Raw genomic sequence first — 20,724 nt, 5'->3', positions numbered from 1 at the left:
CATGTAAAAGTTATGTTTACACTATACTGTAGTTTATTAAATGTACAACAACATATGTCTCTAAAAAATATACCTGCCTTAATTAAAAAATACTTTATTGCTAAAAAATGCTAACCATCATCTGAGCCTGCAGTGAGTCGTAGTAGTAACATCAAAGATCACTGATCACAGATCACCACGACTAATATAATAGTAATGAAAAAGTTTGAGATATTGTGAAAATTATCAAAATGTGACCCAGAGACATGATGTAGGCAAATGCTATTGGAAAAATGGTGCCAACAGACTTGCTTGATGCAGGGTTGCCACAAACATTCACTTTGTAAAAAAACACAAAATCTATGAAGTGCAATAAAACGTCTGCCTGCATTTTAATAATTTAAAGGTCAGGAAATGATTATATTATATTAAAAGAAAAAATAAAATAAACTGTCTATGCAGTGAGATCAATAATTTTAAATGCACCCCTACATTTACGGAAACGCACACACAAACATATACAGAAAATATATGGTATCACTTACTTGTGGAATCTAAAAGAAAATGATACAAGTGAACTTATTTACAAAACGGAAATAGACTCACAGACATAGAAAACAAACTGATGGTTACCAAAGGGGAAGGGGGGTGAGGGATAAATTAGGAGTTTGGGATTAACAGATACACACTACTGTATATAAAATAGATAACCAACAAGGACCTACTGTATAGCACAGGGAACTATACTCAATATCTTATATTAACCTATAATGGAAAAGAATCTGAAAAAGAATATATATATATATACACACAGTTATATATATTCAGTTATATATATATATATTCAGTTTTATATATGTGTATAACTGAATCACTTTGCTGTATACCAGAAACTAACAAACACAACACTCTAAATCAACTATACTTCAGTTTTAAAAAAAATTTAAGGAAGGGTAAAAAAAAGAGAGAGAGAGACCAAAGACTGGGAAAAAAATGCATCAAAAAGTCAGAAAAGTTATTTCTAAAAGAACTCCAGGTGATTTACAATATTCTTTTTAAAAATTCTATGTTTTCTAAATGTATATTACTTTTACAATGAGGAAAAAAGCAACCTGCTCATTATTTTCTTCCACTTGACCCTGTTCTTATTTCGTTCTCTGTCTTGGTGGATGGCAACCCCTCTGGCCACCACAAACTGGGCAGGAATCCCGAGTCATCCCATGCCCTCCCTTTCCTTATTCCCCACCCCAAACCACTTTTGGCCCTCCCTCCTAAAGAGCTGAAACTCCCTCACCCTCACCAGGATTGTTGTAGCCCTCTGTCCTCTGGGCTCTTGAGTTGGTTCCCATATTCATTTCCTCATCCCATCTTGAAACCACCTTCTGTATATGAGCTGGACCACTCCCAGCCTAAACATTTCCATGGCTCATGGCAGCCACAGAAGAAAAATCAGTATACAAGTACTCAAGGCCAGCCCCAGTCTGACCTGACTCTACCTCTCCCAGGACACACCTGTCACACTCCAGTGTCTAGGTAGCCTGCATTCTGGCACAGTACCTGGAGGTAGGAACAATCATCAAATTATGTACTAACTGGCACACAATAGACTCCAAACAATCAGAGCAGGTGCCGGCTGTGCCAGCTGCAGTGGGCTGACTGGATCTTCCCTGCTGGGAATGGAACAGGTGTAATGCACGAAGCATAGAGGAAGGGATTCAGCCTGGCACCCAGTTCCAAACAGAACCAGTTCTAAGCCATGCTAGAAAAATGATGATTTGTCCTGGTTTAGGAGTGTGAAAGGGTAGGAATCTCAGATTCCTACCCGGCAACTGTGACAATATCCAATCCGTGTTTTGATGGTTTTTGAATAGCATTCGGTTTGAATAGCATTTTCTGTGTCACCTCTGCACTTTCACTATTTCCTTGGATACTCTGGTCACCTGATCAAGAGAGCTGGAGCAGATGGCAGCCCTGTGTTATAAAAAGCAGAGGGTCTGTCAGGTCAGGGCTTTATTTGGATATTTTTCCAGTGAAGCTCTTCAAATTCACACTCCACTCATCAGTGGATGAAATCAGTCACCTGACTGCTGTTAAGATTATTATTTGTTAAATCCTTGCTAATTTTGGAGGCATCTGCTTATTTGTAAGATTCATCTTTTTCTTCTGTGTATCACACATTTTGTGAACTGTTGCTTCTTTTGTTTGGCCCATTTTTCACTTGGGGTTTCTAGTTTGCTCTGCCTTGAGAGCATTAGTGCTTTACATCACCCGGGATCTTGTTAAAATGCACGCTCTGATTCTGTAGGGCTGGGGCTGGGCCTCCTGACAAGCTCCCAGTGATGTCATGCTGCCCCGTGGGGCCCCTTAAGTAGCAAGGTCTAGATAACACCCTCTCCCCAAACCCCCCATCAGGAAACACCCTGCCTAGTTACTGCCTCTCATCCTTCAGGCCCCAGCCCGGCCTCATCTCCCCCTGGAAGCCCTCCAGGTCCCCCTGAGATGGGATAAATACCAAGCACTCCCCCTGATGATGTGAGTCAGCTCGGCCCATGTCCCAGCCTGACTGTCACCCGCCAGGAAGCAGGCAGTGGGGAGGTGGTCGGCACTGTTTACCAGAATCCTGCTCTATGCCTGGCTTCCGGATCCGTGAATGAATGGTTGCTTGCTTGTGTTTCTCTGTGCCTTTTACAATCTCATTAAAACATTTTGAATACTCAGACAGTAAACATCTTAAATGTACTAGGTGTGCGTGTTGAGAGCCATTTCTGTACCTGAGCTTGGCCAAAACCTGTCAGTTTTCGGAATTCCGTGGCGGTCCAGTAGTTAGGACTCCGGGCTTTCACTGCTGAGGGCCCAGCTTCGATCCCTGGTCAGGGAACTGAGATCCTGCAAGCCATGCAGCACGGCCAAAATAAGAAAAAAGAGAAGAAAAAAACATGTCAGTTTCCCTCTTGGAGAGCTGCTGTGAGCCTCCCATGGGTTCACCTATGCCCTCCAGCCCCCTCCAGGCGTCCATCTGTGGACCGAGCAGGGAACGCGCTTTGAACTTTTCTAGCCCCTCCAGGATGCAGAAGGCCATGTGAGTAGGTCACACGTGCGGTGGCCCGGGTGGCTGGTCTCACGATTCCCAAGGTGGCGGCCTTGCATCACTCATCAGTAAGGCCTGTGTTTCCCTCGTCCCGTAAAACTAGCTCACATGCTGAGCCTCAGGCCTGCTCTTCTAAGGCTTCCATGGGGCAGCTATGTGACCGATGTGGGCAGGGCCCCTCTGACAATCCCCTCCCTATAAGATACGGATGCTAGCGGCCACCTGACCACGGGCACTCAGGTTTGCATGACACAGGCTCTGCTTATCTTTCTGTCCCAGCACTTGCCGTGTTGCCTGACAGGTAGTGGTAACTCGGTTGGTGTTCTTTCATTGAATATATGAACAAATGAATGAATGAAAGCATTCACTAAGCTGAACTCTTCAAAGAAACAGGAGGTGTGAATAGCAGCAGTTTTTAACATCTTTAAAAGAGAAGAAAGTGTATCTAAGCAACAGAACTCCACCCCCTGCCAGGAACAGCAAAACTGAGGCTTTCCTGTGGGTCCTTTATTGGGGAAAGCTCAAGTAGATTTGTAAAAAGCAGGTAAATATACAGTCAATCAACTCATCACGGGGAGAGGAAGAAGGAAGAGGTGTTCCCTGCAGCTATGGTTAAAACAAACACGGGGCTTATCTGTCTATTTGCTTGGTCATTTGTCCAGTCATTGAAGAAATATTGAGGGAGTGCCAGCTGTGACCGGGTCCTGTCCAAGGCCCTGGGGATTCTGCTGTGAACGGGTCAAGGGCCCTATCTATCATCACGGAACTTGTGGTCTGACAGAGAGGATTACACTCCAGATGACAAGCCAGGTAACATGAAAATGCCTCAACTAGAGTAGGTCCCCTACACATGAATGAGTTCCGTTCCGAAAGCCCGTACATAAGTCCAATTTGTTCGCAAGTCCAACAAAGTTAGCCTAGGTACCCAATCAACACAATTGGCTACATAGTACTGTACTGTAATAGCCCCATTTGCAACAGCGCCCAGGTTGAATAACCCCACGTACTAACTCAGTAGAGCCTAATTCTGTCTATACCCTGGAGCTACCTAGAGTTCTTCTCAAAACGTCACTTCCTGGGCTCCTTTCTGGACAATGACATCAGAACCTCAGGGGTGAGGCCTTTTGGTTCTGCAGATGCGCCTTGTGATTCCATCATGCGTCCCCAGCTGAGAACAGCGGCCTCCACCAGCATCCACCATAATGGTGGAAATCGTGGGCTGGGGAAGGTTGGTATTTGGGGACTTTTTCCGTTCCTTGCTATTTCCCAGCATACATTTTTTTCTAACACCGGCTGCCAGTGGCAGGGTGTGGAGCGGGGAGTAGCCTGAAGACAAAGCGCTTTTGGTGGTCTGCTCAGTGTGAGCGCCTCCCTCTGCGTGCTGATGGTTTCCAGCTGTGCCCTGGTGCCCAGGGAGCAGGCCAGGGCTCTCTCCTGCTCCCTTTCCAGAAGCCTCACTGGCCATTTACATTTGTCACTATTAGCTTCAAACCCCACAGGAACTGCAGGTGAGTTTTCATTTCATCTTTATGAAAACTATGGAGGTAGAGGGTTGGTAACAATCATCAACATCATGCTGTCTTAGAAGTGAGAAAACTGAGGGCTAGAAGAATTAGGGGAACTAGTTAGAAAAATGGCAGAGCTGGGATTGGAATGCAGAATTTATCAATTCAAATCCAACGCAGTCTTCACTTTATTCCATTGCTTTCCAGAGTCCATTTGTTCGTTCATTCATTCATTTATTCAGAAGGCATTGAAAATTTGCTCTGTACCTAGTATGGTTTTAGTTGCTGGATAAACAAGTCTTAGAGAATTCCTGTCCACAAGGAAGGGGAACGGGTCATCGGAATACAGTGTGATAAATGCCCCTGGAGGAGCACGAAGGAGAGGGCCCATCGTGCTGAGCTGCCCACAGCCCAAGTCTCACCAGCCGTGTGACAATGAACAACTCACTGCACTTCTCAGATCCTCAGCTGCCTCATCTGTAAAATGAGTAGAACAATTCTACCCTCCCTGGATTGTCATGCTATAAAGTGACGTCATGGAAGTCACAGGTCTCATTAAGGGCCTGTTCATTCATTCACCACTCTGTGAACATACTGGGGGAGGAAGGGAGGAAGGTGATGACCATGTGAACCCGAGTCAGTGAAAAAAGTGAAAACTTCTCTTGTTTCTCTCCTTAGAAAGAAGGCAGGCATTTTTACTAAACGGGTTTTTAAATTTTTGCTTGTCACCTCTTGAAAAACATGCGTGTGTGTGTGTGTGTGTGTGTGTGTAAGTACTTGTCACTCCATTGGTCACTGTTAGACTTTATGAGGGAAAAGCAGCTTTTGGCTTTTAAAAGGGACGTTTCCATCACGAGAACAGAGCAAGCCAGGTTCCTTGGCACAATCGCTGTAAGGCTATGCAACCAAGGACGTTTTGCTTTGCATTCCTCGCCAGGTATTCTGACTTGTTTTCCACCCTCTGAGGTCAAGAACAATCTGTGAGAATGATTTTTATGTTTTTATTTCTCTCAGAAAACCTCTCTTCTCCAGCCAGATCCTGTGTTGATCAAACACACCTTAGCTGTCAACACTGATAATGGTGATAACTGGAGATCCACTCCTCTCCCTGATCCGGTGGCCTGAACTCGAATTACAGTTACTGCTAGGAGCCAGAAGCACTGTTTTATGGAATAAATGTCCATAAGTACAAGTTTATTATCACTCCCAGTTGAATGCAGTTCGAGGCCCTTGAAGATCAGGCCTTCAAAGAGATAAGATTTGTACGTAACACATAGGTTTGGAGACCTTGCCATGGGCAAGCCACTGAACCCATGAGTATCAATTTCCTTATCGGCAAGATAAGGGTTTGGAGAACACTCCCCATAAGAGGTCTCCTTCCAGCTCCTGGAAGGGCGTGTAACCCCAGGTTTGGACTATCACTGCTTGTGTCCCCCCACCCCCCGTTCATATGTGGAAGCCCTAACCTACAGCACGATGGTATTTGGACATGGGATCCCTGGGGGTAATTGGGTCTAGATGAGGTCATGAGGGTGAAGCCTCCTGACGGGATCAGTGTTCTGATAAGAAGAGGAAGAGACACCAGAGGGCTCTCTCTCTCTCAGATACACACACACACACACTCTCTCTCTCTCTCTCTCTCTCTCTCTCTCTCTCTCTCTCGGTCATGTGAGAGGTCAGCTGTCTGCAAGCCTAGAAGAGAGGACTCACCAGGAACCTAATCTGCAGGAACCTTGATCTTGGGCTTCCAGCCTTCAGAACTGGAGAAAATAAATTTCTAGGATTGAAGCCCCCCAGCCTGTGCTATTTTGGTACAGCAGCCCCAGATGACTAACACAACTGCACTGGGATTAAAATGCTCGGGGTGGTGGGGGGGTTGAACTAAGTGAAGCCTGGACTTTTCACCTGCTCTGTATTTTTGGAGGCATCCATCGTTCAACACATATTTTATTCCTGAGCGCTTCCTGGGTGCCCCACCTGTGCTGGGCGCTGGGGCCGTAGAGAATAAACACAGCCCCAGCCTGCCAGCATCCTACAGGCCAGCAGGTGCGGCAGCCATGGAGAGAAGCCATTAACCCGGCTTTATAACAAATTGAGAAAAGAACCGTGAGGGGCACGGGTCGGGAGAATGACGGGGAGGTGGGGAGCATTTTCACAGAAACATTTTAATATGAAAGTTAATTCTAAAGCACTTCAACCAGGGTTCCTCATACTTTTTTTTTTTTTTTTTTTTTTTTTTTGCGCTACGCGGGCCTCTCACTGTTGTGGCCTCTCCCGTTGCGGAGCACAGGCTCCGGACGCGCAGGCTCAGCGGCCATGGCTCACAGGCCCAGCCGCTCCGCGGCATGTGGGATCTTCCTGGACCGGGGCACGAACCCGCGTCCCCTGCATCGGCAGGCGGACTCTCAACCACTGAGCCACCAGGGAAGCCCACGTTTTGTTTTGTTTTTCAATGAAGCATGATTATAAAGGGACAGAGGACTGCAGCGGGGAAGCCAAGCCCTGACCTGAAGAAGTGGCGAGGATTGTGCTGGTGGACGGAGCACTGAATGGGGGCTTCCTGGCTGAGGGAGCTCATACACTACACCTGAAGTGGGCCATTTCCAACATCCAGCCCTTTTTCTTTTTTATTGAAGTGTAGTTGACTTACAGTGTGGTGGCAATCTCTGCTGTACAGCAAAGTGACTCAGTTATACACATATAGACATTCTTTTTTTTAATACTCTTTTCCATTATGTTTATCACAGGATATTGAGTATAGTTCCCTGTCCTATAGATTAGGACCTTGTTGTTTATCCATGCTCAGTGTAATAGTCTGCATCTACCAACCCCCAACCCCCAGTCCATCCATCTCCCTCCCTCCTTCCCCCTTGGCAACCACAAGTTCATAACGACACAGGCCTTCATCAAAAAACAAGAAAAATCTCAACTAAACAACCTAACCTAGCACCTAAAAGAATTAGAAAAAGAAGAACAGGGCTTCCCCGGTGGCACAGTGGTTTAGAATCCGCCTGCCAATGCAGGGGACATGGGTTCGTGCCCCGGCCCAGGAAGATCCCACATGCCGCAGAGTAGCTGGGCCCATGAGCCATGGCCGCTGAGCCTGCGCGTCCGGAGCCTGTGCTCCGCAATGGGAGAGGCCCACGTACCGCAAAACAAAACAAAACAAAAAAAAAAAAAAGAAAAAGAAGAACAAACAAAATGTAGAGTCAGCAGAAGAAGGACATAATAACGATCAGGGAGGAAATAAATAAAATAGATATTTAAAAAATAACAGTAAAAATCAACAAAGCCAAGAGCTGGTTCTTTGAAAAGGTAAACAAAATTGACAAACCTCTGGCTAGGCTCACCAAGAAGAAAAGAGAGAGAACCCAAATAAACAAAATAAGAAATGAAAAAGGAGAAATCTCAACTGATACTGCAGAAATACAAAAAACCCATAAAAGAATACTATGAACAATTACATGCCAACAAATTTGACAACCTAGAAGAAATACACAACTTTCTAGAAACATACAGCCCACCCTTTTGGAATGCACTCCCCTTAGCCTCGGGAACTTGGCTGTGGGCATCGCACAGAGCAGCCTCATACAGGGAGCAGGCTCATTTGGTCGAGCAATTTCAGCAAACACAACCCCAGGCAAGCCTAAGGGAGTGCAGGGGCCACCAGGCAGGGCCGCCTTAGGAAGGTCGCTGCAGGCTCCTGCTTCTCCCGGGGGTCTACCCGGCAGGGAAAATGGTGTGAGCCCAAGGGAGCACGTGGAGGGGACAGGAAAGGCGGTGACGGAACCCGGGGAACACGTGGGGAGGTGCGTGGGGGGCAGGAAAGGCGGTGATGGACGCAAAGGCCACACCCACACCCGGCATCTGCGACGTGGGAGAGGCTGTAGAGATGAGAGTTGCTTCACCTGGCGTCCGGCGGGAGGGGAAGCCCGCGCGGATTCGACGTGCGGCCCCAGAGCGGCGGGAGAGCCTGTGTAGACCCGGCCACGCGTACGCGGCGCTGGCGGGGATGGCGTGGACGGCGTGGGCGCGGCGCCGACTGCTCCCAGCGCGCGGAGGTCAGAAGTGGCCAAGTGGCGAGACAGGGGGCGCCGCTCCGGGCCTGGAGGGGCCGGGGGCGGGGCGGGACGGAGGCGGGGGCGGGGTCAGGGCCGAAAGGAGACCCGGGAGCGGGGACGGGGCGGGATGCTGGGCGGGATGCTGGGCGGGACGCGACCGCGGGGCCCGGGCCGGGGTCGGCTGGGACGTGGGCCGCCAAGGGTGGGAGCGGCACGCCAGGGGCTCTCAGGGACGAGCCCGAGGGTAGCAGCGCGGCGGATTTCCGGGAACGGAGAGCCGCACGTCAGGGATGCCCTGCAGGGGTCGGACTCCAGTCCCCCGGCCCTCCTGCTCAGCGCGTGGGACACCTGCGCCTGCCTCCGTCCTCGTCCCCCGAGGGGGCCTGAGCGCGAACACCACTTGACCCAGGACCTCCCGACTGGCTGCCACCTGCGCCCCCGACCCCACCCGAGCAGCCAGGGACCGCGCCCCCCGCAGAGGCTTCCAGAAGCTGCCGCGGGGGAGGGCGAGCCTCTGCTGTTCCCCGAAAGCATCGGCAGGCATGGCGATTCCCGGGGGCGGGGGGGGTGGCGTGGAAAAGCGGAAAGGAGGGGCAGGTAGGGGGACCAGTGAGGGCTGTCAGAGTGACGTCATGAGAACCGCGTGGCTCGGGGACCCCAGGGGATTCTGCAGGGTCTCGTCCCTCCCTTTTTTCACTCCGTATATCTTCAGTTCTCCAACAACTCCCCGAGGAAAAGTGTTCAAAACGTTGCGATTCCAAGCTTCAACCGCCTCATCCTGAGGCGACTCCTGGAAGCGCCCCGGGCCGGGTGGATGTCTGGAGGGCTGCGATCTTCACAGGAAGAAGGAAAAGAATAGGGGCTGCTGTGATCCATGCGGGGGTCCAGGCAGTATGCTCTTGGCTTGATAAGGGGTGATTTGCGTTCAGGAAAGGAGAAGGGCGGGCCTACACAGCTGAGAGCTGTGAACATGTTGCAGCTCAGTCCATCCCACCAATCTCTGAGTTTCAGAAATGTTTTCCGTGTCGTTCCATTTAGCGGTTTTGGACTATTTCGTACATATGCTGTTGAGATTTTTTGTTTCGTTTTCTTTCCCGAAGGATTTACATTTTTTCTCTTTGGAATATCCTAGGACAGGCGTCATACAGTGTTTCTTTGGTAGTCCCTTACGTTACTTTTTTCTAAATCAAAACTGAAATGCAGCTAGATTTTCTCTTGATCGCTTATGATAGTGAGAGACAAAATGACCCATGAAGATGATACTATCAGCCATTTGCGGGATGCCTCTCCTGCATCCAGCATTGTTCTAGGTTCCTTCTCTATTCGGTCCTCTGAGGTGTTGTGCCCCTCCCCCCCGCCGCCATTGGCTCACACCCCAGAGCACCCAGCTGCTGATCCAGTTTCCATGCTCTTCCTCCTAAAGATTTCAGCCACTGAAGCCAACAAAAACAGTTTCATAAAGAGTGGAAACCAGAAACAAAGGAAAGGAACTTGGGCGTTGGGTTTCTGTTCTTGTTTCTCGCACGTCTTGCGCTCCAGGTGGGGTGTGTACAAGCAGAGAATGGATTCTCAGGTGGCAGAAGGTGGAGGAGGGAGCGGCATGGCATGTGGGCCCCACGGCCTCTGTGTGGTCAGTGTGTGCATGTGCATTTCCCCTCGACCCTCGAGGACCTGGTGACCTCGGTTTAGATACATCTTTATGAAAGGGGGCACGACGCTCCAGGAAGGCAGGAGCCCCGACTGCAGGGTCCCAGGTTCTAGCTGAGTGGCTGTGGACTACTATCATCCACCTTGCACACTCCAACTGCCTCTCCCTACAAGGGGGGCGGCCGGGGACCTGGCATTGAGCATAGGATTTCACACTGCTCGGGGGGCTTACAGCATTACCCACGCAAAGCACTAGACAATTAGATGCCCCTGTAAATTATAGTACTGGTTTATATTACACTTTTGGCCAAAGCTTCTTTTCCAGTCTCCAAATGGACCCTCCCTGCAGCAAATGGGCAACAGTCACTCCAGCCTCCCCTAGGAGCTCATCACTCACTTCTGTATCTATCACTCGAGTTCATGAAAATCGGGTGCCTTTTCTCCCCACAAACGAGTCACCTGTGAAGCCTCACTTCCACTTCAGTTTCTCACTGTCTCGCTGTGTCAACCACGGCAGCATGATAATGCCGAAGACATATAGGAAACATTTTAAACCGTGGGTTAAAAACACCCCCAGTCACAATTACAGGGATCAAAACAGTCGAAACGTTTGGACTTTTCCCGATACCTTAAGTGTTTCAAAGTGGATTTCTGCAGCGAAGGGCGGGACCCAGCTCTTGGTTTCTGCAGGCAAAACCTTTCCCAATGGAAACTCCAAGGTCACCATGGATTATCTGCACAAAGACATCTGGGGCCTTTAGGAGACTGTCGGAGAAACAGTCTGCAAGTAACAACTTGACAACAAAAACAAACAAGGCCAGTTCCAAGTGTCCAGATGCACCGCTCTGGACACACCCACCAGTCCTTCCTACGAGCAGTGGCTGTTCATAAAGAAACCCCGGGTACAGTCAGTGTGGGACCTTCACGTGTGCGTTACTATCTGGCCCATCCAGGTTGCAACCCAGAACACAGGGGAGCAGCCCAGAATGGTGACGGAAAGGCGGTCAGAGGGGTGTCTTTACACTCTCGGTTCACTGTTCCGGCTTCTTGTGGCCCCATTCAGACTCAGATGTCTACACCTTCTGCCAAGCCAGAGTCCGCAGACCCTGGACAGCTGTCTTCCTCCCTACCCATTGCAGACCAGGAAGCTGCTGACGGAGTTCTGATTAGGAAGAGGGTTGAAAGTTTTCACCCAAGAGGTGCCTTCCCCAGCCTCAGGCTTCTTCCCTCTCCCTCCCTCATCTTGCTCCAGGGCAGCCCGATGTCCCACTTGTCATCACCCCCAGCATCCCTGGCTCCAGGTTCCCGACATCACCATTGCCTCCCCACAGCGCACTGCATGACCCCCTGCACGAGAGTCTTTACGGGTCACTGTACACGTACTCGGCCCCTCTCCCTTGCTGAGAGTTTTCCTTTGGTCCTGCTCCTGTCTGCACGTGGATCCTCCCTAGGAACCTGTGTTGCTGCTCCACTTTTCATAACTTTTCACTAAACGGTGAGCTGCCTAAGACCCAGGTCTTTGTCAGTTTTGTCCCCTGATGCATTTGGGGGGCTTAAGTAGTGCCTGACATCTAGTAGATGCTTCCTAAACATTTGGCGAATTGAATTCGATTGAACTGAGACCTGTAACTACGCAGAGCTGCTCTGTCTGGGTTTCTGGTCCGTCAACAGGTGAACACTTCCTCCCGCAAGGTTGGAAGAGGTCTGAAGAGTCAGCCCTTCCACCCTCCTGTGGCCTTACAGGATGTGTTCCAGGACATGAAGAGCCTTTGCTTTTCCCGTAGTTGATCAGCTGGCCAGGGTCCTGAACTTTGCTCCCAACTCAGCCAAGTCTCTGGCTGCCTCAAAGCCTTATAGGACCAAGTGCAACATGCATAAATAATGAAACGTCTGGGTGCCTACTAGCTGCAGGTTGTCTGTGCTGTTACATTCCATGCCTTAGCTCACTTAATCTCAGCAGCTCTGAAAATGGTGTTATTCCTACCATTTCACAGATTAAAAATAAAACCCCAAGGGACTTTCCTGCTGGTCCAGTGGTTAAGACTCCGCACTCCCAATGCAGGGGGCCTGGGTTTGATCCCTGGTCAGGGACCTAGATCCCGCGTGCAGCAACTAAGACCCAGCGCAGCCAAATAAATAAATTAATTAAAAAAAACCCAAACCCTGAGGTTTAAGGGTATTAAATTAGTTGCTCCAAATCCATTAGTGCAGTGTGGGACAGTGGTGGAAACCCAGGTCTGTCTGACTCCAAATCCAACATCTCTGGCCCTTTCATTTCTAAAGGGTCTGCTCAGTATTTTAGTCAGACAGCCTAAAGCAGCCATCCTCAAACTTTTTCATCTCAGGACCCCTCTGTACACTTAAAAGTGACTGAAGACCCAGAAGAGTTTTTGTTTCTGTAGGTTATGCATTTGAACTTAAAAGTGAGGACATTTAAAAATATTTGTTAACTGATTTAAAAATAACACTAGAGTATTGCATGTTAACATAAATGTTTTTATGAAAAATAATTTTACTTTCCCAAACAAAATATCTAGTGAAAAGAGTGACATTGTTTTACACTTTTGCAAATCTCTTTAATGTGCTTAGCAGAAGACAGTTGGGTTCTCACAGCACCTTTTGTATTCAGTCTGTTGCAATATGTTGTTTTGGTTGAAGGATTGGCAAAACTCTGGCCTCACATAGATATGTAGTCGGAACAGTGTGGAGTATCTTAATATCCTTCTCACATAATTGTGGACATCCTTCTTTGATACTATGCCAAAATCCAACAAATGGTAGTTTCTTAAAGATGAATTGCAATGTAGAATCTGAAAATGAATGCTTCTTACTCTGTTACGTGAAAATGTACTGGTCTATTTGGCACTTGGAATGGGTCTTTTGCCCTTGCATGATTTTGTATCATTTGGAAAATGCTGGTTCACTGAGTCATGTAGACCTTCTCAGTATACAGTGGAAAGCTCCACCATGCACTCCTTGGAAGATGAGCCTGGAAAAGGCAATTAATCTTATAGTGTATAAGTTTTGACCTTGCAAATTCCCTGAAGGGTCTCATGGACCCTCCAGGGGTCCTCTGACCATACTTTGAGAACTGCTGGTCTGTAGTATAAATTGAATGGTCATTGACCATAGAGCCCTGTGAGAGGACACAAAAGAAATAAAACAATTAAATCCAAGGATCCTAACACTTAAAAAGAAAAGTATGTCTAATTCAGTATGTGAAATTAAGGAAAGGCAAAAAAAAAAAAAAAAAAGGCAGTGAGCACTTAATTTTACAAAGCAGTAGGAAAAACCAAAACACTTTGGGTCTCATTCTCTGTTTGTGTACATATGTGTGAGTGAAGATGCCCAATCTATGCAGCTACTCATGACCCCAAGTCCCATCCATGCCATGGCTCCTAGACCAGCCTCCTGTGAGCGGAGGGTAGCTGGAGAGTCTGGGTTGACGAGAAGCATGTAGGGAAGAGAGGTAGCAGTGAGAAAGAGAGGCTCGGTGGAGGCCTTGAAGGAAGAGCAGGATACAGTGTAGTGGGGGAGGGTGTCCAGGTTGAGACAGGGCCACAGACTGTTCCCTCCAATCTCCCTGAAGAAGGGTGAACACAGCTTGCAGTGTGGGCAGCCAGTCCGAGCCAAGGGCAGGCTTCAGAGGGGGCCACTCCGGGTTTCAAATGGCACTTGACCAGGGTGTCTTGTGTGCTGCGTTGGCCAGACTGAGCTGTAAATGTGCTTCTATGGCACCGTCCAGCTCTGTCATCTCTCCCCTACAATACACCTACTTCATTGAAGTATACTTTATATGCGTAAAATACACACATAGCTCGATAACTTCCACCCAAATAAAGAACTTCTCCATCGCACCAGTAAGTTTTCCCCGTGCCCTTTCCCATTGAATATCTTTCCACCCCTGTGCTCAGAGGAAATCACTGTTCTATCTTTTTTCACCACAGATTAGTTTTATCCACTCTTCATCTAAATGTGATCAGCCATTCAGTAGGTATGCATATTGCTTTTGAGAGTTATCCATGTTGTTGCACTTATCAGCAGTGCATTCTTTTTTATTGTTTTATTTTTTATTTTTTATTTTTTTGCGGTATGCAGGCCTCTCACTGTTGTGGCCTCTCCCGTTGCGGAGCACAGGCTCCGGACGCACAGGCTCAGCGGCCATGGCTCATGGGCCCAGCCACTCCGCAGCAGGTGGGATCTTCCTGGACCGGGGCACGAACCCGTGTCCCCTGCATCGGCAGGCAAACTCTCAGCCACTGCGCCACCAGGGAAGCCACCTTTTTTTTTAAAAAAATCAGTGAGTATTTTACCCTAAGTATACCACAATTTGTTTATCTGTTTTCCTGTTGATGGACTTTTGGGCTGTATCTGGGTTTTGACTATAATCTTCTGTGGATACTATGAACATAAATGAATGCAGTTTGTTTTCTAGGGGAGAGCCTTGGGGTAGAGTTGCTGCGTTGTATGCTAAGTATATGTTTAACTTTATTGGAAAGAACAGCAGAATACACATTCTTATCAAGCTCACATGGAATGGTCACCAAGATAGAACACATTCTGGACCATAAAACACACTTTAACAACTATAAAGTAATAGAAATTATACAACATCTGTTGTCAGACTACGATGGAATTAAACTAAAATTCAATAACAGAAAGATATCTGGAAAATCCAAAAATACATGGAGATTAAACAACACACTTCTAAATAACACATGGGTCAAAGAAGAATTCTCAAGAGAAATTTTAAAATATTTTGGACCAAATGAAAATGAAAACACAACTTATCAAAATTTGTGGAATGCGGCCAAAGCAGTACTTAGACAACATTTACAGCATTGAATGCATGTATTAGAAAAGAAAAAAGATCTAAAGTTAATAATCTAAGTTTCTACCTTCGGAAACTAGAAAATGAAAAGCAAATCAAATCCAAAGTAAGTACAAGAAAACAAATAATAAGAATTAAAGCAGTAAAATAGAAAATAGGAAATCAATTAAACCAAAAACTAGTTCTTTGAAAAGATCAATAAAATTGATAAGCCTCTAATCAGACTAAGATAAAACAAGAGAGAACATAAATTACCAATATCAGAAATTAAATTGAAACCATCAATACAGATCCTATGGACATTAAAAGGATAATAAAGGAATACTGTGAACAACTTCTATGCCCACAAATTTCATACTCTAGATGAAATGGACAAATTCCTTAAAAGACACAATTTGCCAAAACTCACACCAGAAGAAATATCCAATTTGAATCAGCCTATATTCATTAAAAAAATTGAATCAATAATTAATAACCTTCCAAAACAGAAAGTACCAGACCCAAATGGGTTCACTGGTGAATTCTGACAAACATTTAAGGAAGAAATTGTAATAATTCTCTACACTCTCTTTCAGAAGATAGAGGGAATACTTCCAACTCATTCTGGCAGGCTATCATTACCCTATTATCAAAACCAGATAAAGACATTATAAGAAAGGAAAACTATAGACCAGTATCTCTCATGAACACAAATGCAAAATTTCTCAACAAAATATTAGCAAATAAAATCCAACAATGTATAAAAAGAATTTTACACCACAACCAAGCAGGCTTTATCTTAGCTATGCAGGAGTGAATCAGTATTCAAAAATCAATTAGTGTAATCCATCACATGAACAGGCTGAAAAAGACAAATCACATGATTGTATTAATAGATGCAGTAAAATCATTTGACAAAATCCACCACACCCACAACACAGAGTTCATGATTAAAACTCTCAGGAAACTAGAAATACAGAGGAACTGCCTCAACTTGATAAAGAATATCTACAAAAAAAACCTATAGCTAACATCGTATTTAATGGTGAGAAACTCAAGGCTTTCCCACGGAGATCAGGTACAAATCAAGGATGTCCCCTCTCACTACTCCAGTACTGGACATTCTGTCTATTCAATAAGACTAATAAGAAAAAGAAAGAAAAGGTATACACATTGGGGAGGAAGAACTAAAACTGTCTTTGTTCACAGACGCCAAAGAATCAACAAAATCCAAAGAATCAACAAAAAAACTTTTGGAACTAAGTGATTATAGCAAGGTTGCAGGATACAAAGTTTATCAATTTGACATAAAAGTCCATCTTCTTCTATATATCAGCAATGAACAAGTGGAATTTGAAATTAAGAACACAATACCTTTGAATTAGCACCCCCCAAAATGAAATACTTAGGTATAAATCTAACAAAATCTATATGAGGAAAACTACAGAACTCTGATGAACAAAATCAAAGAAAAACTGAATAAATGGAGAGATATTCTATGTTTGCAGACAGACTCAATATTTTGAAGATGTCAGTTCTTCCCAACTTGATCAGTAGATTCAATGCCATCCCGATCAAAGCCCTTATTTTTACATGTTGGCAAACTGATTCTAAAGTTTATTTGTAGAGGCAAAAGACCCAGAATAGCCAACACAATATTAAAGGAAAAGAACAAAGTCAGAAGACTGTCACTACCCGACTCCAATACTTACTGTAAAGCTACAATAATCAAGGCAGTGTGATATTGGTGAAAGAAAAGGCAAATAGATCAAGGGAACAGAATAGAGAGCTCAGAAATAGACCTGCGTTAAGTATAGTTAACTGATCTTTGACAAAGGAGCAAAGGCAATACAGTGGAACAAAGATAGTCTCTTTAACAAATGGTGCTGAAACAACTGGATATTCATGTGCAAAAAATGAATCTAGACACAAATCTTTTTTTTTTTTTTTTTGTGGTACGCGGGCCTCTCACTGTTGTGGCCTCTCCCATTGCGGAACACAGGCTCCGGATGCACAAGCTCAGCCGCCATGGCTCACGGGCCTAGCCACTCCGTGGCATGTGGGATCTCCCTGGGCCGGGGCACGAACCTGTGTCCCCTGCATCGGCAGGCGGACTCTCAACCACTGCACCACCAGGGAAGCCCTAGACACAAATCTTATACCCTTTACAAAAATTAACTCAAAACTATAAAAATCCTAGAAGTTAGCATGGGAGAAAACCTATGACCTTGGGTATGGTGATGCCTTTTTTGATGCAATGCCAAAGGTACCTTCCATGAAAGAAATCATTGATAAGCTGGACTTATTAAAATTGGATACTACTACCCTGAAAAAGACAATGTCTAGAGAAATTGTAAGGCAAACTGCAGACCTTTAGCAATCTGATGAAGGACTGTTATCCAAAATATACAAAGAACTCAAAACTCAACAACAAGAATACAGACAACCTGTTAAGGTGGGCCAAAGACCTTATCAGACACCTCACCAAAGAAGGTACACAGATGACAAATAAGCATAGGAGAAGGTGCTCCACATCATATGTCATCAGGGAAATGCAAATTAGAACAAAAATAAGATACCACAACACACCTATTTGAATGGCCAAAACCTTGAACACTGACAACACCAAATGCTGACAAGGATGTGGAGTAACAGGAACTCTCATGCATTGCTGGTGGGAGTGCAAAATGGTCCAGTCACTTTGGAAAATAGTTTGGCAGGTTCTTACAAAACTAAACATATGCTAACCATACGATCTAGCATTTGTACTCCTTTGTACTTACCCAAAGGACTGGAAAATTTATGTTCATATGAAAACCTGCACCCAGATGTTTATAGCAACTTTATTAATAATTGCCAAAACTTGAAAGTAACCAAGATTTCCTTTAGTACATGAGTGGATGAAGAAACTCGTATGTTTAGACAATGGAATATTTCAGTGGTGAAAGGAAGTGAGTTATTAAGTCATAAAAAGATACGGAGCAACCTTAAATGTATAGTACTGAGTGACAAAAGCCAATCTGAGAAGACTATACACTGTATGGTTCCAACTACATGACATTCTGGAAAAGACAAAACTACGGAGACAATAAAAAATCAGTGATTGCCAGGGAGTAGGATGGAAGGATGTCTAGGCAGGGCAGAGGGGTTTTAAGGCAGGAAATCACTCTGTATGAGTCCATAGTGATGAATATATGTCATTATACATTGGTGCAAACGTGTGCAAAACCGACAGTGAGGTCTAACGTGAACTAGACTTTTGGTGTTTATGATGTGTCGGTTCATTATAATGATGTGTAGGTTCATCAGTTCTTACAAATATACACTCTGGTGGGGATGTTGATAATGCAGGACAGGAGATATACAGGAAATTCTGTATCTTCCCCTCAATTTTGCTGTGAACCTAAAACGGCTCTAAAATTTTTGTGTTAATTTAAAAAAAAAAAGGACGTCTAGTATGTTTAGGTCCCAAGATATTAAGGTGTGGTGGAGACCATCCCCTGCTCCGAATGCCTTTCATTTGTAACCCTTGTTGGAAGAAGGAAACCAAGGTTGGTGAGGTTGGTCTTTCTTACCTTTAACTGGATGATTCCTTCCCTGCTTCTGGTCTTCCCCCTTCCCAGGGTCCTGTAGATCCTCCCGTTGCCTGGGCTCTGCCCCATGGGCAGCCTTCTGGGCCCTCATCGCAGATCAGCTCCATCACCCCACTCCCCTCGCAGGGTGCTGCTGCCTCCTGACTTGCCGGCTCTTACCGTGGAATCAGTGGTTTGTGCGTTATCCACGTGTTCACCAGAGACCTGTGAGGAAGCCCCTGTGTGTCAGGCTCTGTTCCAGGCCCTGGGGTCCCAGAGATGCTCACAATGAAGCCCTGCCTTGGTGGAGCTTACATCCTGCCGAAGGAGACAGACAGTAAACAGCCCCCCAAACAAGGAAGAGAATTCGGATGGGGACAAGAGCAGTGAAGAAGAGCCATGGGGAGTGACGGGTGGGTCCGGGGAAGCCCTCTCGGAGGAGCACCCTTTGTGTGCAGATGTGACCGTCAGGAAGGAGACATTGATAGCCTCAATCACCGGTCTCAAGGGTCGTCTGAGGGCCTTTTGATGTCTTCTTCTCCGTATCTTTTACATCTCCTGCTTGTTTTCCTCTCTCACTGTAACGTCCTTCTAACACCCCAGCATCCTGGTGCTCTCCATTAGTCTGAGCTCGCCATCTCTCTGTGCCCCCAGGGATGCGCCCCCCAGCCCTGTGGAAGCGTACCAGGAAGCCACATGTTACCCAAGGGCACTTGTTAACCCCCCGAATTAGAGCTGAGGAGTCTGACAGTAGACTCTGCACACTAAGTAATCGGGAGCCCAACTCCATTGACGTAGACGTTAACCTCAAGTGAACAGCTTGTGTTGAATTATATCCTATTTTGAATGGACTGGGTTGTCCAGGGATTTTCAAGCCTTGAATATATACAATTTTAAAAGATGGTCCCAGTGTGGTAATGACTCAGACCTCTAGCAAAAGCAAACACATATCTTTTCTGGAGAAAATTATTTTCACGAGCCTCAAGACATTCTTCTGTATAGTTTTTTAAATGCACTCTCCAGTGCACATCCAGGAAAACAGCTTCCATGCCTTTCAGACAAATCAAGATCATCAGATGTAGGCTGTTTACTAGGTAGACTGATGATGACTAATGAACTAAAAGCAGCCTTCGAGATACCTTCAGGAAACAGAATTTTATTAAAAAGTCATTAACAGTTTTGAAAAAGAACCCAATAGAATTTCTGGAAATAAAAAAATACACAGTAACAAAAGCAACAAACTCAAGGAACAGGTGTAGCTGCAGATTCCATAGAGCTGAACACGTAATTAGTGACCTGGAGGGAAAGTCAGAAAAAGCTACACACGGAGCAAATAAAGACAAAGGGTGAGTGATGTTAGGGAGACCCAGTGATAAGGTCTCACAGCTACAGAAGGAGAAGAGGGGAAGTTTGTTTCCAGAAATTTCTGGACATTTCAATGCATTTAATCTCCAGCTGTATGATAAATAAGAAAAAACAGAATTGACTTAATTGTAAAGAAGTTAAACCTAATTATGTAAAAAAATATTTTTAAGTCTTAACATTTTATGTGCTACAGCTTTTTGAGATGGAGAATTAAACTTAGGAAGCAAAGTTATTCACAGATACAAGTAGATGGAACTTAGGGATCATGACTATTAAACTACTATTATTAGAGGCCCTGGAGTTGTCCTGTTGCTGTGATTTAAGCAAGTAGATAAACTCACAGAGGGAGCAAGTGTGGAGTCACTTGGAATCCTGGAGAATCCTGGCTCACTAACTGATGAATTTTGTGACATTTGATGTTTCACTTTGCCATTTGCAAAATGGTTCAGATGTCTTCCCTTTGGCCTATTGTGTGGTTGAAAAAGATTTCTCAGTGAAACGTCCAGAACAGAGCATGTCCCGTGGTGGGGAGGCTCCATGGCTGGAGGGTGGTAACTGTCATGAACAGTCAGCTGAGTTCAAAGTGCATGTGGAAAGTAAACATGGACTTATTTACAAAACACAAAGAGACTCACAGACTTAGATACCAGACTTATGGTTACCAGGGGGAAGGGCGTGGGGGAGGTATAGAATAGAT

General features: G+C 45.7%; 1 protein-coding gene across 1 annotated transcript in view; it reads left to right on the top strand.

Annotated features, from left to right (window-relative positions):
- Positions 1-8,584: 8,584 nt before the first annotated feature.
- Positions 8,585-20,724, top strand: part of FAM3B (FAM3 metabolism regulating signaling molecule B) — a 52,635-nt gene continuing 40,495 nt past the window's right edge. The window contains exon 1 of the mRNA XM_060100054.1: positions 8,585-8,675. Coding sequence (XP_059956037.1) covers positions 8,585-8,675 — 91 coding nt within the window. The remainder of the gene's footprint in view (positions 8,676-20,724) is intronic.

The sequence above is a fragment of the Mesoplodon densirostris genome, chromosome 5, assembly GCF_025265405.1.
Source record: "Mesoplodon densirostris isolate mMesDen1 chromosome 5, mMesDen1 primary haplotype, whole genome shotgun sequence".
Taxonomy (NCBI): Eukaryota; Metazoa; Chordata; class Mammalia; order Artiodactyla; family Ziphiidae; genus Mesoplodon; species Mesoplodon densirostris.
This window is presented reverse-complemented; position numbering and strand designations above follow the sequence as displayed.